At 39.2% G+C, this 8,500-nt stretch overlaps 1 protein-coding gene across 8 annotated transcripts in view; it reads left to right on the top strand.

Annotated features, from left to right (window-relative positions):
• The first annotated feature begins 3,421 nt into the window (after window positions 1-3,421).
• The window catches only part of TSEN15 (tRNA splicing endonuclease subunit 15), a 135,731-nt gene continuing 130,652 nt past the window's right edge, over window positions 3,422-8,500 (top strand). For all 8 annotated transcript variants that reach the window (XR_013828177.1, XR_013828178.1, XR_013828179.1 and 5 more), the window contains exons 1-3: window positions 3,422-3,672; window positions 5,860-5,941; window positions 6,224-6,359. Coding sequence is in view for 2 of the 8 variants with exons in the window: in XM_079920366.1 (XP_079776492.1) it covers window positions 3,550-3,672; window positions 5,860-5,941; window positions 6,224-6,359 (341 nt within the window). In the remaining 6 variants the exon portion in view is untranslated. The remainder of the gene's footprint in view (window positions 3,673-5,859; window positions 5,942-6,223; window positions 6,360-8,500) is intronic.

The raw sequence follows: 8,500 nt of genomic DNA, 5'->3' as shown, positions 1-8,500 counted from the left end.
TATTCTAGGTACCTTATTTTTGTTGTTTTTTTTCCAAAGGTAAGCAGTATTTTAAAAAATTAAATATACTATATTCTGATTTTTTAAACGGGGAATTTAGATTGCACTCTTAAATTTATGAGAAATTGGAGAGAACATATTTTGGTTATTCTGAATTCTTTTCTATATGTGTGAGATTCTTCATTCGTGCTCATACATATGAATAGTAAAATATCATAGCATTCTAAATATTTTACTTTAAGTATCAGCATCTCACCTATTCTCCTGGAAACACAGAGAATGGGGAATTGTATGCTTTGTGCACAAAAGAAGGAACAAGATATATAAGAACATTCTTACAATCAGTGAATTAAAAGCTGATCCAGAATGCTAGCCTACATTTTTCAGCTTGAGATCATTGTCTTACACAATACTGTGTCAAAGCCTTTTCTTTTTCACACACTAAACATTCGTATCACAATTCAAAGTTCATTTTTCCTCTGAAGACTCTAACTGAATTAATGTCTCTGCCTAAACATTACAGACTTTTTGGTAGGAATAAAATGGTCTGGCTCAGATATCAACATGGGAAATCAGTAGAGCAAGTGCCAGATTACACTGAATTTGATTTCACCCAGTATACTCAGGGGGAATTTTACTTGTTACTTATCTAGCTTTTTTCCTAACCACTTTGGTTCTCTGATATAGTGAACCATTGAAGCATTTATAAAAGGAGAAATTCTTCAGTCTATCAGAAGCTGAAACTCTAACTTGTCCTTGGTGGATTTTACTCTAGATTGTCACAACAGACATTTTGACTATACTTTAAATACTAGGTTAAGTGTTCCTAAATATTTTGTTTTCTTTCTTAACCGTTTCCAATCACCAAGACTTATTTATGTTTCCATTGTTTAAAACGAATGGCAAAAGACATTTTATTTTCATTCTTCAACTCTTTATAATAGATGATGACATCAAAAGTCAGAAGCATTTAATATTTATGCTTAAATACACCATGCTTTTTCTAAGTAATAGAACTTCATCTATTTACCAACGGATAGCATTAGCCTGTTGTTTTTTTTTTTTTTTTCCAGTTTATGGTTCTTTCTGTATACTTTTGGGATTCCCTAACCTCCCTGCTCCATACACCTTTTTTTTTTTTTTTTCTGAAGTTGAAAATCTTCCCTTGAAGATATCTGAGCTTTGTTCACATAGTACCTAATTCCACTGGATCTCCTTACTGATTTACAAAATTTCCCCTTTCCTCATATGAGGAACAGAACACTCTTAAATGCTTCTATAAGTACCATCACCTGAACTGATTGGGATCTTTAGAGGTGAGAGAGAAAGATCTACTTACCTCTAATTACTTGAATTAGTGTCAGTGCTCAGTGCTTCAAGGAGCCTACTAATTTCAGTGTCATTTGCTTCTTTAGGGCTTAGCAGCCGCTTGTAGACACAAAGGTTAATGACTTCATTCAAATGTAATACATTCTAGGGCAATTTACAAATCTTCATGCACTTCTCCTTATATGTAATGCATTTTTTAAAATGCATTCAAGCTTTTTATCTGGTTTTAAACAGTTTGACTTCAGCATGGACTTCATTGTGTTCATTTTACTTGGTATTCATTTAGCATTTTGTACCTGCAAATTTCTTTCATCAAATTTGGGGAATTTTTAATTTCTTCCATTTTTTTCCATCCCATTCTATTTCTTTTCTCTTTCTGGTATTTCATTTACATGTATGTTGGATTGACTGATATCATGTGGCAGGTCTCTGAGGCTCTGTTTATTTTTAAAAAATCATTTTTCTCCTTGTTCATCTTGGATGATTTCTTGGATGACTGCTCTACCTTCAATTTCGTTGAATTTTTTCCTCTGTAATTTCCATTTGGCTGTTAAATCCAACCAGTGAAATTTTTTTTATTTCTGAAACTTTAATTTTTAGGTCCAGAATTTCCATGTGATTCTTTTTTCTTTTTCTCTGATGAGATTTTTTTTTTTGTCTCCTGAGAGTTTCATTCACTGAAAATATGTTTTGTTTTACTTCATTGAGGATAGTTATAATAGTTACTTTAAAATCTTTATCTGTCAGTTTCAACATCTGATTCATCTCAGGGTCAGATTTTACAAAATGTGATCCACTTTCTTGATTTTCATTTGTCAGTAGTTTTGAATCATATCTTGGACTTTATGAATAATAAGTTGTGGAGGTTCTGGATTCTATTACTTTTCTATGATGAGTGTTATTTCCTTTGCATTAGCAGGTTATTTTCTCGGCTAAATTTGAACTGTAAACTCTGTTTCTTTGAGGATAACCCTAGTCTCAGTTCAGATCTTTTGTTTTTTAATTCTGTTTCAGGTGGTTCAGAATCTGTCAGAGATGTGAGCAGAGTTAGGGGATCCTCTCTCTGGCTCCTGCCCTTTTGGGATTTCTTAATTTCTTCAGCATTCAAAGTTTCCTGGCTTCACATTTTTGGTTCTCCAGAAAAGAAAACCTGGGAGTTTTCCCACATGCACCCCTGCTGCCAAAGAGCCTGCCTCCTGGACTGCACTTAGCTCCCAGCTAAACTCCAAGGAAAGGGCAACTTTCGTTTATGGTTCCTCAACTGCCCTTCTCCAAGCAAGCTTGCCCTCCCCACCAGAGTCATGCTTCTGTTCGCATTCCAGGGCATTCTGGTAGTTGCTTTTTGTATTATGTCCCATTTTTCTAGATGTTTTCTTCTGGGGGATAGTCCAGTAGGGTCTTAGTCTGTCATATTTGGAAGCAGAAGTTCTATCCCTGCCTGGTACTTTGACTCTGGAGAGTCACTTCTTGCCTTGGGTAATGCAATACCCCCTAACCAGCCCCTGCTTCCACCCTTGACCCCTAAGGTCTATTCTCAACACTTCAGGAAGAGGGATGCTGTCAAAGCGTAAGAGCAACTTCTAGCGTCCCCCCATTTCACTTTAGGGATTTAGGTAAATGCTTAAAATGTCCTACTCTGCCTGATTGAAACTCCTTGGCCTTGACTTCCACGTCACATGCTTACGCTATGCTGGTTTGCATCCTACTTTTCTGACCGCTCCTGTTTACTTTCAACAACTCGTCTTTACTCTTGCTCCTCTAATGCTGAAAGGTCGGTCCACCCTAAACATAAGGTCCTTGGCAGTCTGGTCTTTCTCCTTTCCACTTTCTTCTCTGGAGATCTCATCCACTGCTACACTTTAAGCTTACATGTCAGGGCAAAGAAGCCTTAAGTCTCCCCCACTTTCTCAGCAGAGTTGCAAACAGCGCTGACGTAAGGAGAATTAAGCACTTCTGGACTCGGGGTATCCTTGAACCTTCTTCTCGCTAGCATCTGCCCAGATTTGAATAAGCGCAGACCGAAAGCTGAGTGCGTTTGCCCAGGTTCTAGCTATGTTTGTCTGAAGATGGGTCTGAGAGAACTGTCCTCCCAGCATCTGAGCTCTCCCGCGCCAGCGCAGCGGACGACTGGGAAGCGGAACCGAAACGCGCGCGTCTCTGCTTCTGGCCGGGCGCGGAGAGCGCAGCGCGGTGCACCACGGGCGCACCGCACAGCAGGGCATGGAGGAGAGCGGCGAGTCCCAGCCGACCGCGGGCTGCAGCGATGTGCGCCCGAGCGGCGATCGCGGCGGCGGCGCCCTCTCATGGGCCCCCGAGGACGCCTGGATGGGCACGCACCCTAAGGTCAGGAGGCGTGAGAGGAGCAGGGCGCCGGTCCAGGCCTCTACCCCAGGCGGAACCCACGGGCCGTGCTCCCCTTTGGGCCCTTGACTCCCAACCGCATGGGATCGCCGTTTACGCGCGAACCTCACCGAAGGGGATCCTTTATGCTCACTGCTCGCTGCAGGCAACCTTGTTTTTGTTTGTTTAAATGAGTTGAACTCTTGTTCTGACACCGCCCCCTTCCCCCGCCCTCAGACCATTCTTAGCTGGAGGGAACAACATTGAATACATTGCCCCTCAAGGCCAGATAGTAACCACTCCACTAATCTGAGTTTTGCTGTCTAGGGCTCGTTCTGGGGATGGTCTCATTTAATACTCACAGTAACCAAGCAAACAGTTTGTGGGCCATGGATAAGATGTAGTAGTCTACAATGATTAAGGTTTAGGCACAATCCTCATTTGCCTGTGCTTGGCAAATTGCTGCCCTGTACCAGTCATGGCCCAAACAATGAGCGGATAGTGAATGGATATAAGGGTTTTTGTAGGAATATCAGGGACTAGATACTTTGGTCTAGTAACTTTAGTAGAATTGCAGTCTTCTGCTGGAGAGCAATATTTCATAGATAATAATCTAAAAACAGTCCAGAAAAGGAACAATTTGAAGATCTTTTCATCTTCTCTTGCTTGATTTTATCCTCCTGCTCTGATCCCCTTATTTCCCCTCAAGGTGAGAAAAACAAACACTAGCATGGAGGTGTTATTCAGTGCCATAAAAGAACCAAAACATGTAGAGGGATAATGGTGGTTAGGAGCATGAACTCAAAGTTAGACTGCCTGGGTTTGAATCCTGGTTCTGTCACCAGCTTTGTGATTTTTTTTTTTTTTTTTGGTGCAAGTTTCTCAGTTTTCTCATCTGTAAAATGGGGATAAGAATAGTACTAACCTTATAGGGTTGTTACAGGATTAAATCAGTTAATATTGGTAAAGCACTTGACATATAGTAAACATTACCTAAGTGTTTAATAAGTGGAACAACAGTAACAAATTTTAAAAACTTCTTCTAGATTTCATGTTACTATTTATATTGGTTGTTTGATTTTTCAGTTCTGCATTTGTATTATTCAGTTTGAAAATTACTTAGGTCGATCCAGTAACGCAGTATCAGATTTATCATCCTCAAGCACCATTTTGATTATATTATTCCCATGCTTAGAGAATTTCCTTATGGGTAAAATTCAAACTGTTAGCTTGACCATCAAGACCTTGCCACCTGGTCCCCAACTGCCTTTTCAGTGTCATTTTCAAACACGTTTAAGGTTTGAGGAGGACAGTTAATAACACCTCTCTTTTCCTGTACCTGTGCACACTTAGGAGGACTCCGATGGGGAAGTGTGACTTCAGATCTGCACCCAGGCAGGTCTGCTGACGCCTCACTTCTGCTTTGTCCCTGCTTCCCCACCTAGTCACTGACATAGCTCGAATACCTCAGGCTTCTCTTGCAGGGGCAGGCTCCTGAAGAATGTTTGCTCAGTGCTGACCAACAAGTCTGAAAGCAGCAGCAGCTTGTTTGGTCCTTTAAAAACCAACAATTAAATAACTCCCTACTCTTGAGTGAGCAGGGGTGGGGATAGAGGCCAGGAGTGGTCTTCTTGCAGACTTTCTCCACAGGCAAATAAGAGACCAGGGAAATAGAGGCTCCCACTAACATGCGCCAACAAAAGTTCTATTAAAAAATGTCTCTACTCCTGGCAGATATGTTTCTTTATAGGCCCTTGAATATGTGTTGCTTATTCCCACCTTTGTGTGATTACTCACACTGTTACTCTACCTTCTCTATTTATTCAAATCATACACGACAAGTCCTTCAGGGCCCAATTTGCATCCCACCTCTGCCAGGAAACATTCACCAACCAAGCCACCTGAGTGGAGCTCCTTTGACCTGTTTCATGTTTTTTTATTCCACTCACTTGGTTTTTAGTCACTTACTGTCATGTATTTTTATTTACCTACAATTGCAGGTGTGCGTGTGTTTACCCTAACAATCCGTAAGTTTTTTATTGATAGGGATCAGGTCTTAATTGCCATGTAACTCCCACTATACCTATAAGAGAGTCTTATATATTATCTATTTAATGAATAGTTGTTGATTGAAAGAAAATATTAAGAGATTCTTCCTTCTCTATTTGACAATTACATTTTGATTTTCAGTATTTAGAAATGATGGAATTAGATATAGGAGATGCCACCCAAGTTTATATAGCATTCTTGGTTTACCTGGACCTCATGGAGAGTAAGTATTTGTTTTATTATTGTTTTGTTATTAGGGCGGTGGAGGGGGGGATGAGGAGTTGGGTTGGCATACAGCGTTTATACATTTGCTATTAATTTTGTCACTGTTGTGATTTCTTTATTCCTTTACATTGGGAATTACTGGGTAACAGAAAATACTAGAATGATAAGGAGACATAGCTTTATAAGTGATGTTTGCTCAGCTGAGTATTAGGTAGGTGTTTGGAATTTTTATCTTTTATTTTTGATAAACATTATTGTCCATTCAATGATGCACTTTCAGGTAAGAGTTGGCATGAAGTAAACTGTGTGGGATTACCAGATCTCCAGCTCATCTGCCTTCTTGGTACTGAGATAGAAGGAGAAGGGTTACAGACTGTGGTACCTACACCCGTCAGTGCTTCCCTCAGCCATAACAGGTGGGCAGGTGATTTTGATCTTTGTTTAACAGGTTAGTCCCTTTCCTGAATAAAGTGCTAGGAATCATTAAATTAGAGGTAGTAATATATATATAGTATTTGTACACATTTTGTAAAATTTTATATTCCACTTTTTTAGTTAACTCCAGGTCACAGCAATGTACACTTGCATACAGATACAAACAGAGCATTTGTCATTTACACTTTTCCTTTGAAAATAAAATATCTTAGTATTCTGTCTAATATTGACATATCACAGATGCTTCAACAAGTTGGTTTTAATTAATGACAGAGATTCTGTAGAGACAGACATTGGAAAGTTTTGAAACAAGGAATGTGGTTGAAAATCTTGATTTTTCCCTCTCACAATGTGTCTGCCACATATTGTTAACATTTTCAGATAATCTGCTGTTCGATGACTGTAAAAATTTGGAGGTTTTGTTCCTTTCCTCTCAAAGCATTTGTAGAGGTAGTAATATATTTTAAAAGGAATTTGGGGGGCTTCCCTGGTGGCGCAGTGGTTGAGAGTCCGCCTGCCGATGTAGGGGACACGGGTTCGAGCCCCGGTCTGGGAAGATCCCACATGCCGCGGAGCGGCTGGGCCCGTGAGCCATGGCCGCTGAGCCTGCGTATCCAGAGCCTATATTCCGCAACGGGAGAGGCCACAGCAGTTAGAGGCCTGCGTACCGCAAAAAAAAAAAAAAAAAAAAAAAGGAATTTGGGGTACAGGGATCATTGCTTTACTTTTGGTTATTTGAGGAATAAGTTAAATATGAGTATTTAACAAGTATTCATTTGCTGTAAAGTATTACTGTATTTTTCATGTTCATTGGGAATTGTTTCATTTTCGACCTTTTTAACTTTATAAAAAGGCATGTAATCGTTTGAGGCTCACTTTATGTGCTTAATGTCATACTGCTAACATTGATCTATTGTGTATTTTGGAGGTGGGGAGCTGCCATATAGCATTCCATCGTGTGATTGTACCACAGTTTTCACACCTACTCTCTTGATGATGGAGTGTTGCTAATGTTCAACTTCAGGGGGTAATTTCAAACTGTTTTCCAAAGTGGTTGCCTCAGTTTACTTTCCCCTGCAATGTAAACAAGATCTTTGGAAGCTGTGTGGTCTCCTATATTTAGTATTCTCAGACTTTGAAACTTTTGTCAGTTGAATGGCTTATCTCATTGTGGTCTTAATTTGCAGTTCTCTGATATTGAACATTTATTTATATATTTAATATTTCCTCTCTTGAGAAATGTATTTTCATATCCTTTGCCTACTGGATTGCTTATAGTTTTCTCATTGACTTCTAGGAGTTCTTTATATATTCTTGATAATAATCCTTTGGGTTGTGTTTCTGAGCTTTAAAATCTGTCTTTCAGGTATCTTTTGATGAACACAGTTCTTAATTTGAATATAATCCTATTTATCCATTTTCAATAATCAATATCTTTGTATCTAATTTAAGAACTATTTCCTGTCTAAAGGTCTAAGAAGTTAACCTATATTTTCCTAAGAGTTTTAAAGTTTGCTTTTTTTAATGGTATGAGAGGAAGGCTAGGAACCCTATTTTCATTTGGATAACCATTTTTCTCCACCTCCGTTTACAGAATATTCCCTCCTTTCCTTATTGTCCTACATATCATCTCTGTCATTTTCCAAAGCTCCCTCTATGCACTGATTTGTTTCTGGGCTCTCTTTATATTCCATTAGTCAATATATTTATCCTTGTGCCAATACCACATTTTCCTAATTGGTAGCTTCATAGGAAGTCCTGGTATCTGGTTAACAAGTCTCCCTTTTTGCTCTTCTTCTTTAGAAGCTGTGGCAGGCAGCCTCTAAGATGGCTTCTTATAATCCAGCCTTCTGATGGTCACACTCTTGTGTATTTCTGTTCCCTGGAGTGTGGTCTGGAGTTAGTGACTTGCTTTCAGTAAATAAAATTTGGCAAAAATGATGGAATGTTACTTCTAAGATTAGATTATAAAAGACTATGGCTATTTGGGGTCTTTTGTGTTTCCATACAAATTTGAAAATTTTTTGCTCTAGTTCTGTGAAAAATGCCATTGGTAATTTGATAGGGATTGCACTGAATCTGTAGGTTGCCTTGGGTAGTATAGTCATTTTAACAATATCAA

Source organism: Stenella coeruleoalba, assembly GCF_951394435.1.
Source record: "Stenella coeruleoalba genome assembly, chromosome: 1".
Taxonomy (NCBI): Eukaryota; Metazoa; Chordata; class Mammalia; order Artiodactyla; family Delphinidae; genus Stenella; species Stenella coeruleoalba.
The sequence above is the reverse complement of the archived record's forward strand: the minus strand, read 5'-3'. Positions and strand labels throughout refer to the sequence as shown.